At 48.7% G+C, this 21,481-nt stretch overlaps 1 protein-coding gene and 1 long non-coding RNA gene across 3 annotated transcripts; one reads left to right on the top strand and one right to left on the bottom strand.

Moving 5' to 3' along the window:
- Positions 1-5,439: 5,439 nt before the first annotated feature.
- LOC120657990 lies at positions 5,440-7,992 on the bottom strand. 2 transcript variants are annotated; one of them, XR_005668468.1, is made up of 3 exons: positions 7,096-7,992; positions 6,929-6,999; positions 5,440-6,858 (listed from the first exon to the last, which is right to left on the bottom strand). It is a non-coding gene; the product is annotated as an uncharacterized LOC120657990 (long non-coding RNA). The 2 variants fall into 2 exon arrangements; XR_005668467.1 differs by having other exon boundaries at positions 6,941-6,999; positions 7,096-7,947.
- An 8,238-nt stretch (positions 7,993-16,230) lies between these two features.
- LOC120657989 (elastin-like) lies at positions 16,231-19,552 on the top strand. Its single transcript, XM_039936185.1, has 3 exons — positions 16,231-18,081; positions 18,187-18,512; positions 18,590-19,552. The coding sequence occupies exons 1-3, from the start codon at positions 16,722-16,724 to the stop codon at positions 18,728-18,730; spliced, it is 1,827 nt and encodes a 608-aa protein (XP_039792119.1). The 5' UTR covers positions 16,231-16,721; the 3' UTR covers positions 18,731-19,552.
- The last annotated feature ends 1,929 nt before the right edge of the window (positions 19,553-21,481 follow it).

Below are 21,481 nucleotides of genomic sequence, written 5' to 3'. Positions count from 1 at the left end.
ATACTACTAGGTGAGCACTTTGTCTTATCTTGCTATAAAATTAGGCTACCCTGTAGACGTGAACTATACTACAACGTGCAGCATTCCATCCTTTTATAGTATAATACGCCCTATATACCATCAGGTTTTCACAATCTAAACTTATAGCTTTAAAAGTCTACCGTACAATCTAAAGGTTGCTTACGTAGTAAAAAAAGTAAAAGACAGCAATCATGTCAACTAAGCGTCCTTGTCGCGCCTAGAAAATTTTGGTGCCCTTTTGAAAGAAGTGAGCTGTGTGGCCCTTTATCATCGTGACATGCATCCAACGTTAACGCATCAAAATTATCAATGAATAAAGGCGTACGCTTACATATGCCGAAGAAATATTGATCCAGAAGACCAGCAGAACCGTGACTTCTTGTAAATACATTACAGAAATGGAACCCTTATAAACCATGGCATGGCAGCAGTGAACCTAGCCTCCAACCCGTCTCATCTTCTTATTCTTCTGTTGACCATGCAGTTCCTAGCGGCACCAACCCGGCAACCAGGCTCTGCAGCTCGCTTGCTTGCTGCTCGATCGTATGAAAGGAATCGGGTGCTCGTAGCCTAAGAGGGGGAGATGGTGAATTAGACAAACTAAAAACCTTAATCTCAAGCTACAACTATTTGCACATAAAATAAACTAAGTCATACTATCTAGATGTGCAACTAGTATTCTTTTAGTGTAAAAACTATCACCCCAAAAGAGTTATGCAACATATAGCCAATCCTATCAAGATTCTACTCTAGAAAGTAAAGGCACACAAAGATTGCAATAAGTAATGCGGAAGCTTAAAGAAGGGATGAGAGAAAGTAAACTCTTGCGACACGAGGATTTATCCCGTGGTTCGGTTAGCCACAAAGGCACACCTACATCCACGTTGTTGAACCACTCACAAAGAGTATTGCTTCTCGGCCACCAAGTCTCTTCCGTGAACACAATCACGGTCACCTTGCCCCCGGGTTCCACTAAGGAGCTTCTCCACCAAGAAAGGGGGTCTCCACGTCCCCCGCATAAAGCTTGTCGACGCCGCTCCACACCAAGCCAGAGGGTCGTTGACGTTGCCGGCGAGTCACCAAGACTCCAAGGATGGCCGGCTCACCGAGTACAAACTTGAGCTGCTCTCAAGCACAACACACAAGGCACACAACCTAGCTTGCTATCACACTCACTAAGGAGCTAACCTAGCACTACCACTTACAAGAATGTGCTAAATCTAAAGGAGTTGATCACTAAGCACTTGGGTTGGCTTGGAGGTGTTCTTCAATGTGTCTAGGGTCTCTCTGAACTCCAGCAACTCTAAAATGGCCGGGGAGATGCGCTTATATAGGCCACCAACTCAGATTAGCCGTTATGCCTTTTTCTGCGTAGGCGTCGGATAATCCGACCTGTCCATTGACCAAGGCGTCGGATCATCCGACCCCACTGCGATCTCCACAATAGTCGTTACCCTTTGCAACTTTTGCTAATGTCATTTATCCGACCTATTAGTCTGATGTGTTCTGAATCACAGGTCGGATCATCCGGTGCCACTGCCAAATTTGAATTCCAAACAACGATCACTGATCATTGTTACTGCCCATTAGTCCGACGCTCCGAAGTCACCACGTCGAATCATCCGAACATGAAGGCAATTTTCCATCTCGACAAAACATGTTCTCTACAGAATCACCCGAGCCTTTGTCCGACGTTCTTTTTCTCACCGTCGGATAATCCGATCCCATAGACAATTTTTAACCCTTGAAAACATGCACTCTGCAGAATGCTACTACTCAAAATCCGACGCACATTCTCAAGGGTCGGACAGTCCGAGTGCATTGGCCTGTTTATCCGACCAGGGGGTATTCGGATTATCCGAACTCACTGAGTTTTTCCTGTTTTTTTGTTGCACTTGTCCAACTTGTCGCAGCGGTCATTTGGACACTCCATATATATCTGCTTTTTCACTGCGACTTGATATCTCTACGGTGGGTTGGACGCCTCGTCTCGGCGGTGCATTGGACGTCTCGTCTCGATGGTGCATTGGACGTCTCGGATATGGTTTGGACATCATCTAAGGGATCTAAGAAATCCTACAAATATAATCTTGCAAACTCGTTAGCCCCATTGATTGGGTTGTCACTCGATCACCAAAATCACTTGAAATGGCCTAAATGGGGCCATGTTCGTTTCATCGTAACACCTGCCCGTGTCCACTTCACCACTTGCTTATGCTTCCTCCGTTCCAAAATATAGTCCAAAATTTATATCGTTTTAGCCCTATCAGATTTATGCATTTTTAAAAAGTCAAAACGATATGCATTTTACACGCGGGCAGATGTTACGATTGAGCAGCAGGCGAGCTGCAGCCTATAGAGCCTGGTTGGTACTACTTCCTCTTGGTGGTATTAGATTTATTCTAAGTTGAATTTGGCAAACTTTGACTAAATTTATAAAAAAATAACATTTACAATACTAAATTTGTTTAATAAAATTCACCATGAAGTATGGATTGATAGTGTATAGGTTGGATATATAATATAGTTGCTGCTTTATTTTTCTATAGATTTAATTAAAGTTAAAAAAATTGAATTAAGATAAAACTAACTAATACGATGTGTAAATAAAAATGGAGGAAGTACAGCGCTGCTGCACTGCACACGCACATGCATGCCAGCCCCTAGCCGCGTACTGCTGCTGCATGCAAGCGCCTGGATCGAACGGTTGTCAAGCTACGGAGTGCCATTATCCGAGCGTCCTGCGTGCGGACCCGCGCGATGACTTAACCCAGCGGACTGTGCGCCATTTCTATTAATAAAAGAAGGGAAAGCATAGACTGTGCACCATTTCTATTAATAAAAGAAGGATGGAGAAACCAATAGGAAGCCCTTGGAAACTTCTTATACAGGAGAACAAGAAAACAAAACGAAACCAGAAAAGAGCTGTGCAAGCACTCGAAGGCTAAAAAATTCACCAGGACTGCAATTGAATGTTTAGCCGCAGCTAGCCCGATCCCCAAGCTCGTGTTTTCCTCCTTGATCTTGCCAAACGATGTAATAATGCTGCAGACCTGCAGTATAATTTAAACCACATATGCTTCTACTACGATAATCAGGATATTACATGTTAAATGCTAAAGAACAGGTCACAACAAAAGTCTTTGCAAGCTTTTTTGCACACAGATCTTTCATTGCCTCAATCACCCATTTAACACTACTGGGCGTGCCGTCACAGCAACGGCACACATATTATTCATTACCCCAATCACCCATTTATTGCAAACGGAGACACTAACGAGACTTTTTCCTCTGCAGATGGCAACCCTAACGAAACTTCGGCAACGGCACACATATTATTCATTACCCCAATTTCCCATTTATTGCAAACAGAGACACTAACGAGACTTTCTCCTCTGCAGATGGCAACCCTAACGAAACTTTTTTCTTCTGCAATTGTGCATAGAGTATGTAGCTGGACAGATTTTTTTTTGACAAGAAAACATTGGGTATTTCCGGATATTGGAATTGCGGAGGGGTTTTTAAATTCTACGACTATTTCCGAGCGGCAAAATGGACCTCTGCCTAACACGTCTTCTCCACATCTCAGCCGGTGGTATATTGTCATACCTAGTTTTAAGGACAAAACCGAATGCATAACTATATAAAAGAATTTATTAGTACCGGGCGCTAGTCGCCGTTAGTACCGACTGCGCCAGCCGGTACCAGCTGGCCGGTACTAAATGGACGGTCCATTTAGTATCGGTCGTAGCGTCCGGTACTAAATATATTATTCCTTGGAAAAAATAAATTCACGTGTACTAGGTTTCGAACTCATGACTTGTGGTCTCGCGTGTAGTCTCATCTACCATCCCACCCACACAACACATGTCAGTATATTGAAGATGTTATCCTTTTGAAGTAACCAGGACGGATTATTTAGTACCGGGCCATGACCATTTAGTACCGGGTTATAACACCATCCGGTACTAAATGCCACAATTTAGTACCGGGTGGTGTTATGACCCGGTACTAATGGCTTGGGGGCCCGGGAGCTATTTAGTACCGGGTCATAACACCAATCGGTACTAAATGGTCTCGGAGGGCACTCTGCTATAGAACCGGTACTAAACTGGTATTAGTACCGGATTTAAAGCAACCGGTATTAAATGGAGGTGGACGAATGACTCTTTTTCTAGTAGTAAGTTCCATACATATAGAGGCACTATAACTGAATAATTAGTAACAGTATCACAAAAAGAGAGAAATTAAACAATTATAGACTATCAGAGTTATACAGCTTATCCTGAAAATAAAGGCTCCAAACTTCACAAGCATTCGACCGGGGGTTACGTACGCCTAAAACTCAGCATTATTTTCGAAATACTTCTCACACCTTCTCCTTCTGAGCAGCAGTAAGTAAGGGTGAGTACACTTATGGTTGGTACTCAGCAAGGTCACAAAAAATAATTAAAATATAATTTATATATATTTTTAAATTTATTAATCATGTGAGGGTCCAACCGCTCATAACCGTGAGCATGACTGATATATCAGTTTTCACTCTGCATATGTTGTAGACTTTCACCACAATTCGCGTAAAAGTTCAAAAGAACTTTAAACCCAACCATGCATGTGCTGATCAGACATAATACCACATTTTCGAGGTGTGATTGCATAGGGACGCTACGAGGCCTTTACAAAAGTTCCCTAACAAATGACAGCTCGCTAAGGTTTTAAGTCAAAGCAGAGCATAAACCTCCCTAATGATCAACACTTTAGCAAAGGATGCTACCCCAAGAGGACCGGGCTATACCCCATCGATTCATCCCTTTTTGTCCTTTCAGTAAGACTGTCACAAGCTAGAGTTTCTAATTAATGAGGCAAGACTAGAGCCATATAGTATTGTGGTTGTACTATTTTTTTGGTGGCTCTCCATGTTCTAATTAAACAAAATATTCTTATAAATAAGCATAACTAGAAAGGTGCGTGCACCTGTCGCGCTAGCTATGTACTATGATCGATTTCAAGTGATGGGCATAGATGACTAGACACACATCGACCTTATCGGAAAAAAAGGCCCGCGAGCGAACTAGAGGTCTAAGGTGCCTGGGTCGTGTCGATCCTAGAGCAGCTGAAGAAGATCAATCTAACCGCCAGTGAGCCAGCCGCCCGGCCGGTTCAGGGCCCCTGGTTTGGTCCAGTGACTACTTGTTGAGGCTGCTCCTTCTCTGTCAGACTGTCACCGGAGATATAAACGCCCGATACTGATTTTGCCGTGGGAAGGGCCCTGCAGCGGTCGACGTGCTGCCCGGGGGCGCTAGCATCGTCTAAAGCAGCGGAATTAATTTCGTCCGAGAGAGCATATACTATTGAGCCGAATTTTAGACTTATTATGATTTATTCCAACTGTTTCCACCCTTCACACATGCATACATGTAGATGAAGATAAAATTAATGATATCACCCACATACAAGAGGAGTTTATACTAAAAAAATTATAAATCTTAAACTGTGCATCCAAATTAAATTCGATTGCATCATTATCTTTTTCATGTGACAAAATTTTCAAAATAAGACCACTTGTCTATGTTTGAACAATCGTTGGATCACATGACAAAGTTTTTGGCAGCGTTCCTAATCTCTCCAACATCGCCTTCTTCATGTGAGGCACAGGGTAATGTTGCCCTCCTTTTTCTTTGAGTATCTCCCGTAAGCAACTTTGAAGAGTAAGGAATACTCTATTTGACCTACCAACTGGAAAATTCCAATAAGCTGCTTGAACCTTTTGCACAATTTCATCAATGGCTTTTGGCATGCCACTCTTATGGAACAATGCATGTATGGCTGCAAACAATCCAAGGTCCAGCACGTTTGTGTCTGGGAAATTCGTTGGTTGACAAGTCAAACGGATATCCCATCCATCAGCTTGAGCCGCTACACAAAATTCAGGATCATCAACTGGGATTTGACTTCGACAATTGTCCTGTTGTATCCATATTGTCTCATGGCATCCCTCAGCTGGCTATTTTGCCTTGATATCGGGCAACATCTTGTTAATGAGATATCGTCTGATTACATCCCTTGTTACTGATGTGATTGGCTTTGTGATTGGAGTACCACGTGGCCTATTAGGACTCTTCCTTTTAGCAGGTTCAGTGGTAACAAATGCATATATACCAATCTTCCCATAAAAAAAAAACAGACATTCTGATCATTGAACCAAGGTCGAGATTGTCCACCAAAAAACATAACTTTTTCAATGTAACTTTTGCTCTTGCAAGTTCGACGAGGTCATTCTTCACCCGGCGCAAAATAATACTTTTGATTCGATCTAGTCCTATAATACCATTTTTCATTCGCATGGATCACATTGTACATATGTTTAAAGATCGGTTGTGAGGAATTGTACTTGGTTCTAACATGTTGAGAGCATGATGCACCCGTGCCTTCTTATTTTCATAATGTAAGAAATGGCTTGATGGCACTCGAGTGCCGTTCAATTTTTCCTTCTTTCAACAGCCTATGGACATGGCTCTTGGACACTCCCAGCCTTCTTGCTAGATCTTCTAAAGTTGTTCGGTCTTGGAATGGTATGGCAGTGATGGATTCCATTGGAAGTTCAATTTTTTTAGTCCACAATGCCCCACTCTCTTGTTTATGACAGCATGCATTCCTCCCCTTTTTGGCCTTCCTTCCATATGGGCTGCACACATCTGAGAGAAACATCCACAGCCAAAGACACATGCAATGACACCCCTTCTGGCAAATGGCCTCGCACTGATCCCTCTAATAGCATTGCATATACTGCTCACTTTGTGTCATCACTGTATTGCTTCCTTTTTCTAATATTTGTACCTGTGCAATAAAATAGGCCATCAACTGCTATGAACACCATCCTTTATCATTCAAACTGTGATAATCTTACCAGAGCTGCTACCTTGATCAATATTAGTACCAAAGTCCTCGAATATGTCATCAGTACCATCCTCTAAATCTCTACAGTAAGGCAATACATCATGAAAAGGCATTATATTGCATTCAGGTCAGGAAGTACTGATCCTTGGCAATAGTGTAAAAGATACAGGGCATTACCAGACATTGCATTCAGATAAGGCAGTACTGATCCATGGCCATTGTGGTGTCCATCTCCACCAGCGTGAGGAACTTGTTCATCTTCTCCAACGCCCTGATCTTGATCATCTCCTACGAATTTGACATACAGTTTAGCGACCAAAAGAAGAGCGAAAAGAAAGACATAACTTCAAGTAATGTAGTAACCTTCTTTAGGCTGATGAAAAAAAAATATGGGGTTGCTCAAATCAAAAAAATTCCTCTTGCACCTGATCCTAGTCAATCGGGTTACTTATATAAACCTGGACAACAGGTTGCCGCAGCTCCTGAGCATCCTCTTCAGGATCATTTTCAGACGCTGGAACATTGAGATCAATTCCATGAACTGGGTGTGGATCTGCCATGGCTAAGTGGAGCTGAAGGAAGGGAGTGGCGATGGGAACAGGATAGTTGGGCAGGCCTTTTTATACACATAAATTCCATTTGCTTTGGTGCGGATTGAAAATTGAGGTCTCATGAGAGGGATGAGCGCGAGGTTTGGAAAAAGTTTTTGGCGACGGAAAAATAAGCGCCTAATGGAAAAAGGATTTGGATTTAAAAAATTGAAGGCATGCAGGTTTTCGTGGCGGGACACACTATGGGTTTGTTTGGGAGCACTCCACTCCAAAAAAGTCTGCTCCACTCCACAAATTAGATAAGCCCAGTTCTCTCCACCCCACCGGCCCAATGTGCAAGCAGCAGCCCAACTAGGCCCATCTAAACTCCTTTCACTTCCACGCGGGCTCCACTTGTCAAGTCATCTTCTACCCTCAATCCACTCCTTTCTACCTCTTTCCCTGAGCTAGCAGCAGCCGCGGGCGGAGGCATCCCGCAAGGCGTGCTCCCCTCCCCTCCCCACATGAGCGGCGCAGGGCCGGCTGGCCGCAGGGTGCGGCATGAGCGGCGGAGGGCTGGAGGGCGCGGCGCGAGCGACGGAGGGCCAGGGCGGGGGCAAGGGAGGATGAGGCGGCGGAGGGCTGGACGGCGCGGTGCGAGCGGCGAAGGACCGGAGGGCGCGGCATGGGAGGATGAGGCGGCGGTGGCCGGGGAGCCCGAGCGAGGCGGCCGAGGACGGTGAGCCCATGCTGCTCGGAGGCCGTCGTCACTGGGAACTCGCAGATCCGGCAGGCAGAGGTCCTCCAAGAGCCACCACTGTTGACATCGCCGGTCTCCCTTCCTCCCTGCGCCGAGACAGTGCTCGCCGAAAGCGGCGCCCTGCTCCTGGCAGCCGACGCCCTGGTTGGCCATCTAGATGCCGGCGCCCTGCGTGCATGCCCGAAGGCGGCGGGGAATGGCGGCGATGGGGAAGGGCGGTGGCGGCAACCGGAGAGTGTGGCAGCGGCAGGGTGCCCGACGGCGGCGAGGAAGGGTGGTGCTAGCGGGGATGCGGGAGGGGAGACGGGGGGGACGTTGGTTGACTTTCTCTAATTTTTCATCCCGAACCAGTACCAGTGGCAGTGGGTAATTTTACCCAACTCCACCAGCTCCAAGTTTTGGTGGAGCAAAGAGGTGCTCCAAGTTTTTGTTGGAGTGGAGCGGAGCAGGTTGTGGTGTTTGAATAATTTTTATGGAGTGGAGCTAAATTTGGTGGAGTGGAGTGCTTCCAAACACCCTCGTATTCTAGTGCAAGTAACAAGCCTTTGACTATGACTACGTATTGAAAATCTTTTTATATGTTTCTGCTAAGGACCGAGTTAAGACGCGACCCTTCGCTCGTTGGGCGAGTGCGCGACCTCGTCCGCTCCTACCAAGTGAGAGCGCGCGACCACATATATCGCGACACCCTATCTCCTACGGGAGTGCACCTCCCTACTCCTGTGCTGGCACGTGCCCTTGCATGGTTGGCCCTGGTTGGTCCTCAAACACGTGGCATCCAGAAAAAAACTGTTACTTTCAGCTGACATTATTGCTAATGTAGGCATAAAAAATTAGATCCATTTTCTTCAAACTACTATAGTTCTTTCATCAAGCATCTATTTTCAAATTCGTTTGCACCATTATGTCCCTAACGACAAGATCTACAATATGAGACCCATATTTGATATGTCTTAAAATTGTTTTATGTAACTATCTACTTATGTTGAATGTAAAATGACAACTTATATACAAATGTATAACGACTTGTGGCCTAATACAAATTTATATATGGACAGGTAGCAACTTATGTTATATAGTGTGATAACTTATGGCTTGCACCACCTTATATTATCTCATTAGTGCGTCACTGCAGTTGTCAACACTAAGAAATAGATATATTCACTTCAAATAACAACATAAATTGACATAGCAATTTATGTTATCCATTATAGCAACTTGTATAATTTGTATAGTGTTTTTATATCAACTTATGTAGTTTTGTATATCAACTTTATGTAGATTGTTGATCAACCTAAATGTTAACAATATACCAAATTATATAGAGATATAAGTAAGTAATTTGTATTGAATGAAAAGCCTTAAAATATATACAAGACCAAGTTACTTAGAGATCATAAGTTTCATAGAGATCATGTAGCATCTTATAAAGCGATTGTTGGCAACTTATCTACAATTGCACTTCTCTCTCCGATGCCTTTGAAATTGTAAAATAAGAAGTAGTCCGCCTCCTTGTCTACCATGCTGAAAATTGATGTGTGAATCGAAGATAATAAATTGGTGAGAAAAAATAATAACTTGCGATAAAGTAATGGAGTGGTAAAACCACTCTTGTTGAATGTAACCACCAGCTCAGATCTGTTTGTTCCAAAAATCATGTTAACGAGTTATTTAGACAACTTCTCTGGTATATAGTTGCATTTTTATAAACTGAAGATACTTTACATAAGTTGTTGTGCTATGTTCTATACATAATTTGCTACATGATGAGCCTAATATAACAGAAATGAGAGGGTATGTGATCAATAAGTTGCTACTTGATGATCTAAAAAATAAACTTGCCTCTAAGCATTTTGTGTGACTATACATAGAGCGAATTACAATATAGATTGCTGGAGAAAAAATATAAATTGCCACATAATTATTCTTGTGTTGCCGGTAAGAAACACTATAAGATGCCCCACAGTTTCTATGATGCCACAAGTCACTGCTTCTAGAAAAACATGAAAAAGCGGCATCTAACATACTTTTTTGACATCCGCACATATTACATAAAAGTTGCCACATATTATGACACACAAGCTGACACATTAACTCACATGATTTGACACATAGCGAATCCAAGTTGCCACTTTAACATAAAAGTTCACATCTGAATCGTACATGCAAACTTTTTTCGAATTCTTGAAAAACAAACTATGCAGCATTTACTTATATTTTTTTAGCTGCATCAAATTGAATAATGCAACAAATAAATCGAGCAAGTTATGCTAAGATCAAACGGATAAAGAACATACACAAGAGAGAGAAAGAGAGAGTAGATTCATCATTTCTGAATAAAGAACTCGACACTTTATATTGTTGAAGTTGACATAACTATTAGAAAGTAAGTTGACACATGACGTATCATAAGTTGATTTTTTTATCATCACTCAATTGGCCCTGCAGGTCGGGTGCCAGCTATCAGGTTCTATCACAAACATAATAAATTAGGTTTCCTCATATTAGGTGTCAGCTATTAGATCCCTCGGAAAAGTAATATGTCCTGAACGGCTTGCTAGGTGTGCCCTCTATCCTGCTTGCATTGCCTCTCCACTCGCCTCCTCCCTGCCTATAGCTAGGAATGAAATGCAACCATATTTATGTTGAAGTTTTATCACCAGTTACAACATGTGGGTGAGAAGCCGAGCATGATATATTGAACAAATATGGACAGCGGTGATACTAGTAGCATAGCAGGTAAGCAATGGGTAACTAAAAATTATGATGATAAATTGTATTGTCTTGAGTGTGAACTATTTGGAATCATGGCAGAGTTGAGAAAAAAAAGAGAGAAAAGAAACTGGTAGGTAATGTTAAGTTAATCCACAATCCACATTGTGCTGCATTTACATGAGTTGCTACTAGCATATCCATAACGTTGCTACTACATATGCATGAGTTTCTACTACCATAAGCATGAAGTTTGCTACCGCATACGCATAAAGTTGCTACATAGGTTGTCTGGTACAAAAGAAAAAATCATTGAAGTGACAACAGTCTACTATGTCTAGTTACTCCCCACCCGACCCCGTCCTCCCCAACACAACACACACGTTAATTTCTGCATCAGACTGACAGTAGATATTTTTGGAATGTATGCAGAAAGAGAGGACTTACCTTCACTTGCTAGTCCTATTCCGTCTTAATATTTTTCTTTTTAAGTTCACCCTCCCATCGTGGGTTACGTGAGCCCATCGGGTTTATGCACTTTAGAAGAAGACCTGTTTATTCTCTTTGGCAAGGAGTTGTGTGTCAATAACTTCAAATTTTTGTTTCCATGTTATGCTAGAAAGAAAAAGGTAAAAATATCAATTACAATGCACTAGTTGTTTTCATCAAAAGTAGCTATATAGCTGAGGATTAGCAACATATATATGCTGAGGATTAGCACCGGTGGGGTTCAACAAGAAAAAAAGGCAATATACCTGATCTAAAATAAATTGAAATAAAGATGTTGCATGTTGTACCAATATACTTCTGAATAAATTGATACATGGTATATATAAGTTGCTACGTCTCGAATAAAAGATGTTGTATATAAAGACTATATTTCTCCCTGTTCAGAAAAATGGACATCTCCCGTTTGAGTTCAACATAAATTTTAATCTTGAAAACTACACATTATAATCTCAGAAAAACAATCTATAATTTCACATGAGTTCTAAATAAAAAAATGGCACTTACATTTCCATACATGATGAGTTCTAATCGAATATAGCAAAAAAAACTCAAACACACAGGATCCATTAGGATCTAGAATCACACTATACGATTTCTGAATAAAAAATAATAGTGGTGCTATGTCACAAGGCACGTATCGCACATCACACAAAATTCTAATCTAGAAAAAAAATCTAAAGTTGCATTGCACATTGCATATCGCACATCATACAATTTTTGAATAAGAAAAATGCCACAGCACAGGTAGCACAGGCGCAACGCAAACAAGCATCATCATACATACACGGACACAAAACATTATTGCCCAGGGAAGCACATCACACCTCGCAGGCAGCACATACATAAGCATAATTACACTTATATATCCACACAACGAGCAGTAGCACAGGGAGCATGCAGAAGGTTAGGAAGAGGGACTCATCTTGATTTGTCGTCGGGGTCGGAGAAGTGGTGGTAGAACTATGGTGGTCTGAGTTCCGTATGTAGTAGATAGATAGATAGATCTATGGTACGTCTCGCTTGTTGTCCAGAGAATCGAGAACATGTCTTGACGCAAAAGCTTTTTTCTGGTGGCCAGATCAGTCCTATTCGTCGGAGATCTGGGTCTGTTCTGATCAAATTTGAGTAGTGTTTGTTTCGATCCCATTGATGAGAATTAACATGCTGCATTGCAGTTTGCAATCCCAACTATCTGCTATTTTGAGTACTATGAATCTCCAACACTGGCGACCGATCGATCGATCCAACTGTGGTTTGTGACAATGCGCCTTTCTTCCGAAACAAAATTTAAGATAATAAAGAATTGGAGTATGAAAACAGAGCAGAGCAGAGTCGCCGGAGAGTCGTCACAGAGAGACCTCACGCTTGCTTTTTGTGTGTGTGTGTGGGTGGGTGTGTGGGCTACTATGTGTTGATCTGTGCTGGGCTGCTGGCTTGTCTCTTGAGATAGATAGATGGAGCCTGTCATGATGCCGAGGTTTCGGCCGGATCTGTGTTGAACGGAGTTCTGAGCATGTTCTGATCGAGTTTGTGCCCCTATTACTACAGCACATGTTCCGATTCCATCACCATCCCTCGCCACTTCACCGCATCCGGGTTCAATTCGATCGTATGTATCTGCTGCCCCTTTGTTGACGAAGCCGATCCCGAGTCCAGGTCGGAAAGCCACGGTATCCGTATGGCTGGGCGTTGGGATTATCCGAAAATTTCGGGTTGGGCAGTTCGTGTTTCCAAAAATGCTACCCGAAATTAGATGGAGAAAAGAAGAACCCGAAAATTCGGGTTCGGGTTTACCCGAATTACCCGAAATTAGATGGGAAAAGAAGAGGGATGAGAGAGAGACCGGGGGCGGCGCCGCCGGCCCGCGGCCATGGCCTCCACGCCGAGGAGCTCGAGCCCGGAGCGAATCCGCACGGATCCGGCCGCCACCGCTCGCGAATCCGGCGAGGGAGGAGGATGTCGCAGGAGGGAGCCAGGGAGGAGGATGAGGAGGCCGGAATCGAGCTCCCCGCCATGTGCGCCGCCGCATGCCGCAGCCGCTGCATGCGGCCGCGCGCGGCTCCGCTCCCCTGGTCCTGCCCGCCGGCCGCTCGCCCCTCGCCGCCGCACCTCCGCATGCGCGCCGCATGCAGAGGAGAGTGAGGGAGTAAGGGCGGCGGCGGCGCTGCGTACTGGGGACGACGACGAGATGCGCCGGCGCCATCACGGCCTCACGGGCACTCGGGGCAGGGCTCGGCCGCTCGCGGTGGCACTGGGCATGGGGCGGTGGGTGCCGGGTGGCGTGGGGGTGGGGGGGGGGGGTACTGTGGTGCGTGACGGGGGCGCGGGGGTTAGGGTTAACGCCTTAACGGGCTTGATGTGCTGGGCTGCAAATAAACATACTTGGGCTGGGTTGAATTTCGGGTTGTTCGGGTACCGTGGCCCAATACCCGAACTACCTGTACTAATTTCGGGTACCGTGGGCTGGAACCCGAATTGGGATTCGAGTTTTTCGGGTTCGGTTTTCGGATTTCGGGTTTTGTGCCCAGCCATAGGTATCAGACTCCCAGTCCGTCCGCGACCCTGCAATGTACGTGCCCGCCGCCCGACCGGCCGCTTCGCCACCAATGCAAGGGACCAAACACGGGCCCGCGATATGGTTAGTTAGTTTCTTTTTTTTTTAATTTTTTTTTAAAAAAATCTATTTAACCCCTCTAACTATATGAGGAGTTTAATTATCCGTCAAATCAAACATAAAACAACCATTACCTTTTAAACCCATTTTCTGCGAGAAACCTTTTAAAACCAGTTAGATTAACTCCTTACCTTGGTTTCAAGTCGGTTTCAATTTTCATTTCAACAGTAAATCAAGTAATCACGGGTAATGTTTTGAATTTTAAAAAAGAAAGGTTTGGTGCCTCTTCTTCTCTCTTTTGGCTAGTTCCTCTCGCTTTAAGTCCCTTTGGACTTCTCTTCTATTCCTCTTGAAGGAAAAAAAAAAGAAGAGAAACGTTTGGTTCCTCTTCTTCTCTCTTTTGGCTAGTTTCTATTGGTAAGCAAAATTATGATTTAAGCTGGCTTTAAGTCCCTTTGGACTTTGGACAGTGGACACGTTGGCTGACTCATAGTTCAGTCCACGCAGCGACGACCAGCTGCCCACGTGGCACAGGCGTGTAGCTCAAAGCAGTGGAGGCCAGGTCACTTTGTTGCTAGGCCGATGACATAGATGGGCCAAATGGGCGGCTCAACTTTAGCTCTATTCCGCTCCATGGCCTAATCATATCGGGTCGTGCTGGGTCGTTGTGCCGACGTCCTGGATTAGGTAGTAGCCCATGACACTTTTTAGTGCTGGGCCGGACTAGTGGCATGTAGTTCTAGGGTCCGCCCTGTCACTACTACACTATATATATTCACTGCATGAATTCGTCGTAAATTGAAAACAAACTCAGAATTAATAGAATTAAACATCATTTCTAAACCAAAATTACAATTTAGCGTCATTCATGTGCCTTCAATGGCTAGTAGGGCATGCATCATGCCGACTTTTTTTTTCTTGTTGTGCGTGGCCCGAGCTGAGGAAGTGGTCAGGCACTAACCCAGCTATTGAGTCGGGCTGACCTAGGCAGCAAATACACGCAGTCGCGCGCGTGACTGCGAGCTGCCAGGTCACCGAAGGAGCGACGTAGCGGCTAGTAGGTGGGATCTCGCGCCGTCACCCAAGCAACCGAAGCCGCTGCCGCCGCTGCCGATGACGAAGGAGGAGCCGCTCGGCACGGGAGAACAGTTAAGATGTAAATCACACTTGTTAAATAATTTTATTCTGCTTTCGTCCTCGCTTCGCGCAAAAAGTTTCAACCGAAGTTATTCAGCTTCCTTGGGCCTGGTATTTAAGTTAGTCTGGATTCACTTCTATTCTCAGTATGGAACTAAATCCGCGACGCTACAGTAACTGGTACAGTAACTCGCGAATTTGGTCCGGCCCATCTGGCCCATGGGTTGTTACACCTCGAAGGTGGGCGGTGGCGGCGGTGGCCGGTGGCACCCGGGCGGAGCGGTGGGGAGGGCTGGGCGGGGGCGTCGCGGCCGGCGTGGTTAGGAAGGGCAGGTTGGCATGGCGGCGGGTGGGTGGCGGGCGGAGCAGCGTGGCGGCGGGTCGCCACCGGCCGCGAGCAAGGCCGGCAAGGGTGGGGGCTGTGCGGTGTGTGCGGCGAGCTAGGTTAGGAAGGGTGGGTCGGCACGACGGCGGGCGGTGGGCAAGCAGCAGTAGCCGTTGGCCGCGGGCGGCAGGCGAGTCCGGCGGGGGCGGGGAGTGCGGCGCTTTTTGGCGACCTGAGCGCTCGGTGCGACTGCGACCAGAGCAGGGCGTGCAGCTGATGGTTTGGTGGGAGCGGGCTCTCAGTCAGCTTCCAAAAAAGATACAAAGGCTCAAGGCATCGGTGTTGATCTATACTGCTTGGAATATCTGGAAAGCGCGCAATCGAAGTGTCTTTGACAACAAGCGTCTAACACCGTTAGACGTTATTCAGGAGATCAAGATGGAGATGGCATGTCGAAGAGTAGCCTGTGCTAATCCAGAGTTACCTTTTTCCAATGCTTAAGCTTTACTTACTATTTGTTGAGTTCGAGTGTTTGACAATTTATGTAATATCATGTTTGTAAGAACTCGCATGCTTCCTATTTTTTAAATGACATAGTGGTGCTCCCGCAATCATTCAAAAAAAAAAAACAGCCCGCAGCAGAGGCATCGGACCGAACTAAACCATTGGGCCTGGCCCATTTGGCCCGACGAAGCCATCTGCTTCCTTCTGCCGGGGCAAAGACACAAGCACAGCGCAAGCAGCCAGCAGCGGTGCTTCTTCCTCCGATTTCCTCGAGCTCTCGCGCGCTTCCCTTGCTCGCCGCCTAACCCATCCGACCATCCCATGGCTTCCTCCGCACCTGCGGCTGCGGCTCCGTCTGGGGCCGTGCCTGACGCCTGCTCCCACGCCAAGAGCGGGTTCCGGCCTCTCGCTGCCGCATGCCATCGCAAGCCGCACCGGCCTCGCCCTCGCCCGCCGTGGGCTAGCTAGGCTAGGCGTCCCCCGCTCCGACCCGCGAGGCCAAACCGACCCGATGGAAGCCGCGACCAACGTACCGGCCAAGCCACCGCGCGCCATGACCATGATCCCCCCAAAACCCCGAGCCGCCGCCCAATCCCCAATCCAATTCCTAACCGCCTTCCATCCCCTCCGCCGCTGGCCTCCCGCTCTAGGTCGCCACCCCTCCCCCTCTTCTTCTTCCCCTCCACCTCCATTTCGTTCCCGAAATTCGCCATGGCACAGCCGCCGCCTCCCGGCAACGGCGAGGGCGAGGGCCCAGCGCGCGGTCCCCGGAATGGGGCGCCGCGCCCCGCCGCCGTTCGGGACCACCCGAAGCTCGCGGGAGGGCGAGGAGGTGTCGCCCTGACGAGGTCCCCGTCCGTGTGCGGTGGCCCCGTCGCGCCATGGGGCGCGGCCCCCAGCGCCGCTCCCTCGGTCCCGGCCGAGGTCGTCCACCTCCAACCGGGCTTCTTCCATGCTACGGGTGGCCCGGTCCATGGCGGGGGCGGTCACGCGGGGTTCATGGTCGTGCAGGCCTACCCCTACGCGTCGTTCGACGGCGGCGTCGCTTACCCCGCCGCGCCATGGGGCACGGGGCACGCACCCGTGTTCCAGGGGCCGGCGTCACCGTACGGCGGCCCCGTCGCGCCATGGGGCGTGGGGCAAGGCCCCGTGTTCCTCGACGACGCGGCCCGCGGCGCCGCGCCCTGGGTCCCGGCCGAGTTGGCCCACCTACAACCGGGCTTCCTCCATGCTGAGGGTGTTCCGGTCCACGGCGCGGGCGGCCACGCGGGGTTCGTCGCCATGGACCCGCTTCACGGCGCTGGCCCCGCGGCCGTCCAGCTCTGGGACGCGGGGTACGGCGCCGGGGTCGTCCCGTTCCCAGGGGGCGCGGGCGGCATGGCCTACCCCGCGGAGGCGTTCGCGGGGGGCGTGGCGTACCCCGCGCACCACATCGTCACCAACATCAGTCCGGGAGCCTTCAACGTCGAGGGTGGACCCGCCCACGTCCACGTCCCCGCGTTACTCCACGGCGTGGCCGGCGTCGTGGCTCCCTGGGTCACCGGCGAGGTCGTCCACGTGCAGCCCGGCGTCCTCGCTGGCTCCGCCCAGAACACTCTGTACGATGTCTACGGTGCGGCTGCGCACGGCGGGCTCCTCGGCGGCTTCAACCCGTTCGTCCGCGGAGCGACCGAGCCCGGCGTGTTCTGGGATCTGTCCGGCCTGCGCTTCCCAGGAAGCGCGGCGGACGATCCCGATCTCCTCTTCGGCGGCGCCGTCGGCGCGTTCGTTGGCGGCGTTGCCTACCCCACCTCGTCGAGGGATGCGGGGCTCGGCATCGGCCTCGGCGCCCAGGTGTTCGCAGGCGGCGTCGCCTACCCCGCCGCGTCCTGGGGCGCGGGGCTCGGCCTCGGCGACCAGGCGTTCGCAGGCGGCGTCGCCTACCCCGCCGCGCCCTGGGGCGCGGGGCTCAGCCTCGGTGCCCAGGCATTCGCCCACCCCGGTGACCAACCCTTCGTGGCCGGCGCAGGCAACCCGCACGCGTTCTGGGTCGCCGGTCGCGGCGGTGGGCAGCCATCGTCTTCTTCGACCTGTAAGACAGACCTGTCTCTTCCCCCCACCCCCCCCCCCCCCGTTCCTTCCCATCTCGTGCTCCTGTGGCTGTTCGCGTCAATGTCGAGCTCTGCGTTGTTTGTAGCGGGCCGCCTCGACGGGTTTGGAGCCCCGGTGAAGTGGCACACCGCCTGGCGTCGGGAGCTAGCCGTGCCACCATGGCGCGGTGGCGAGCCGGCCGACATGATCCCGGCGTACAGAGGGGAGCGCAACGTCCTCGGTGCTGGCGGCGGCGGCGTCCAGCGTGGCCAAGCTGGGCTCCCTCCCGCGCCCGTGCGAAGGTGTGGCATTGGCCGTGCAGGCCGGGGCCACGGCGCGCCACCCGTTGCGCCTGCAGCAGTCCCAGCGCCGCGCCCAGCCCATGTGCCGCGAGCACTCCCTGCCGGTGCTGCCCGTCCTCAAACACCTGCGGTGAGTAAACACTCAACATGGATTACCATCCATCCCATCTCATTCGACTAATCAGTTGTTTCCTTCAATTATCACAGGGCCAAGGCAGGCAGGCGCGCCGTAGGGAGGCGCAGCAGCGGCTGGCATACCAGCCTCCTCCTCAAGAAGCCGACCACGACCCCGCTACGCGTGTGGTCCGACCCCCAGAAGGCCACGGCGTCTTCAGGACAGCGCAATAGTCGCCGCAGGTAACACACGCCTGACCGAGATTTACGATACAATGGTAGAGATATTCGAGTTTATCCGCGGCGTAGTCAGCAAGCGCAAGGAGCTCAAGGAATCTGCTGATGCTTCGATGGAGTGGGCACCGGTAGCTCCCAAGATCCGACAACTCAATATGTTGATTGAGGAGCGGTTGTCGGATTACGATAGGCTTGCCGAGGGTGCGGTGAGCAAAAGGACTAGGATCAGGCTTGACGGCGGGCACCCCGTTGAGCCGCCTGCTCTGCTCTCGGACCACCCGAGATCCATGTTGGGAAAGAAGGTCTAGACGACGACAAGAAACGATTAGGAGAGTTAGTGCCGTAACCTCATTTGGCTTGGGCTCAAACTCTGTAATAGCTATTAGCTATTTGTCCAATGGTCTTTGTGTCGTGGGCCGTGAGCGGCACCCTGGCCAACCTGCCGGCCTGTGGCGGGATTAAGACCTCTGGACCAGTCGATGGTGTGCAGCTCAGGCCAACACCGTGGCTATCCTTTGGTTTTCATGCAGTGGTTGTGCAGTTAGAGGAATTGCTGTCAATGGTGTGTAATTGTTCCGAGAGCAAGTGTCAATCTTATCATGGCGCTGTTTTTGTAGAAACTCAAGAACCCAAATTGAGTTACAGACTGCACATGGAGTTTGTGATTATGAGTGAAGGGGTCCTACTCAGGCCAATTGCTTGGCCATCTTTCTGTAGGTATGTGACTGCTGTGCACTTGCAGAAACCACTGACACCGATTCTCATTGTTTCCATTACTAGAGTTTATATGTTGTCTACATGGATTTTGCTTCAAAGATATGTTCAGGTCTACAAAGTGCTCTGTAGCAAGAAGGGATTCATATTCCTGATCATGACTATTGTTCAAAATCCTATGCCACTACTGGAATTAGTTAGAATAAGAGATATGCAGCTGTTTATTGGAGCTAGCCTTGTTACTAGTCTTGACCATTTGATTGATGGCTATAAGCAGCTGCCAGCACCATGGTACAGCAATTGCATTTTGAAGAGGCTCATTTTGGTCTCGATCTATACCTCCAAGATACACCAGAAATTACTTAAGGTAACGAATATGGCAATGAAATACATCTCAATTTATCCATACAAATTTCTTCACTTCAGGTGCTACTAGTGGTCAAAGCATTGCTGTGGAGAAGGGCCCAATGACACCATGCATGAGCAGTTGGGAATTTCATGAGGGAGATGAAATTGTTGTGGTGCTAGTAGCACGTATGTCTATGTGGTTTTAGTACTACCCAAATGGAGTCAAATTGCTAATATTCACTGGACAACATCTCACGAAATCATCTGATTTCCATGGCGAGTTTCGTAGAAAGAGATGTTGGGAAGATAATCAATTCAGCATTGTGCTCGAAGCTTTTATGATGAATTCTGTGCTGTTACGGACGCATTTGTTGGCAAGGTCTACAGCAGGCGCAACAAACGTGGCTGATTAGTTGCATGGCCACTGAATTAGAGGAAGGCAGGAGGTTGCTTGGCTTGTTGCCTCGGCGTGAGTTTGTTTTCAAGTTTGTTAGGGCACTGATGGGGACACCACCTTCGGTCCGGTCGCCGAAGGTACGCGAAGACAAGATGTCCAGGACAAGCCGATGCCGACAGCAAGCATGGAGGTGGCCCATCTTCGCTTGTCTTCGAGTCGGAAAGCGAAGATAAGACACCAGAAACACTAAAGCCGATTCCAGGAGCAAGCGCGGAGGTGTCCCGTCTTCACTGTTCTTCGGGTAGGAAGACGAAGAAGGGCGAAGACCTAGCGACGCAAGTCTTGTACCAAGGACTAAGCAGCGGACCCTAGAGCTTCGTCGGATACGACGAAGAGACTGGGGTCGGGGGGGGGGGGGGCGCTGCTGAGCTGTAGCGCACTCAAATTGTAACAGGCGAATTACACGTGCGTCTAGGAATATTCCAAGAATGTGACCGTTGTAAGGGTGCAGAAGAGTAATTGTACATTGAAGGTGTAACGTCGCCTATAAATACCCCATGTAACGTTCATTAATGGACACACTGGAATAGAGAGAGAGAATAGTTACTGCTTGAATTCTGTGCCACTCATTACTGGGAAAATGTTCGCCCGCTCCGGAGACACTCTCCACCAACAGTTTGGCGCCCACCCGTCGGTTCGATACACCACATGGCGGCGACGAAGAAGAGAGGAACCACCGGAGCCACTTCGGAGGACACGACGACGACGACACCCTCGCAGATCGAAGCGGCAGCAACACAGGCGAACGGGGCTAGCAGCGACGGTGTCTCCGTCGATGCCCTTGCAGATGGCCAACTTGAAGTCAACCTTTTGGACCTCGGCATCTCAGCCGAAGACATCGCGGCGATGCGTCGTATCAATGCATGCATCGAAGAGGCGCGAAAGGCTCAGCAGCAGGCCTTGGAAGTAGAACCTTCGGAGCCACAGATGACGACAAGAGCGAAGGGGAAGCAGATCATGCTCACCAAAGCAGAGCGTCAAGAGCAGTACAATAAGTTGAGGGAGGAGGAGCTTCCCTGCAAGGCGATGTAGGAGAAGCTCCGTGCCCAGCGGCTGCAGCTCGAGAAATTGCAGGCACCACCACCACCACCACCACCACCACCGCAGAAGGAGATGATCGAGGTCAACCTCTGGCAACAAGAACCACTAAGGTTCTGCCCAAAGTTCGTGCCGGTCGAAGAGATCTCTGACCATTCTGAGTCAGACGGCGAAGAACGCTACCGAAGAAG

This window comes from Panicum virgatum, chromosome 2N (assembly GCF_016808335.1).
Source record: "Panicum virgatum strain AP13 chromosome 2N, P.virgatum_v5, whole genome shotgun sequence".
Lineage (NCBI taxonomy): Eukaryota > Viridiplantae > Streptophyta > Magnoliopsida > Poales > Poaceae > Panicum > Panicum virgatum.
This window is presented reverse-complemented; position numbering and strand designations above follow the sequence as displayed.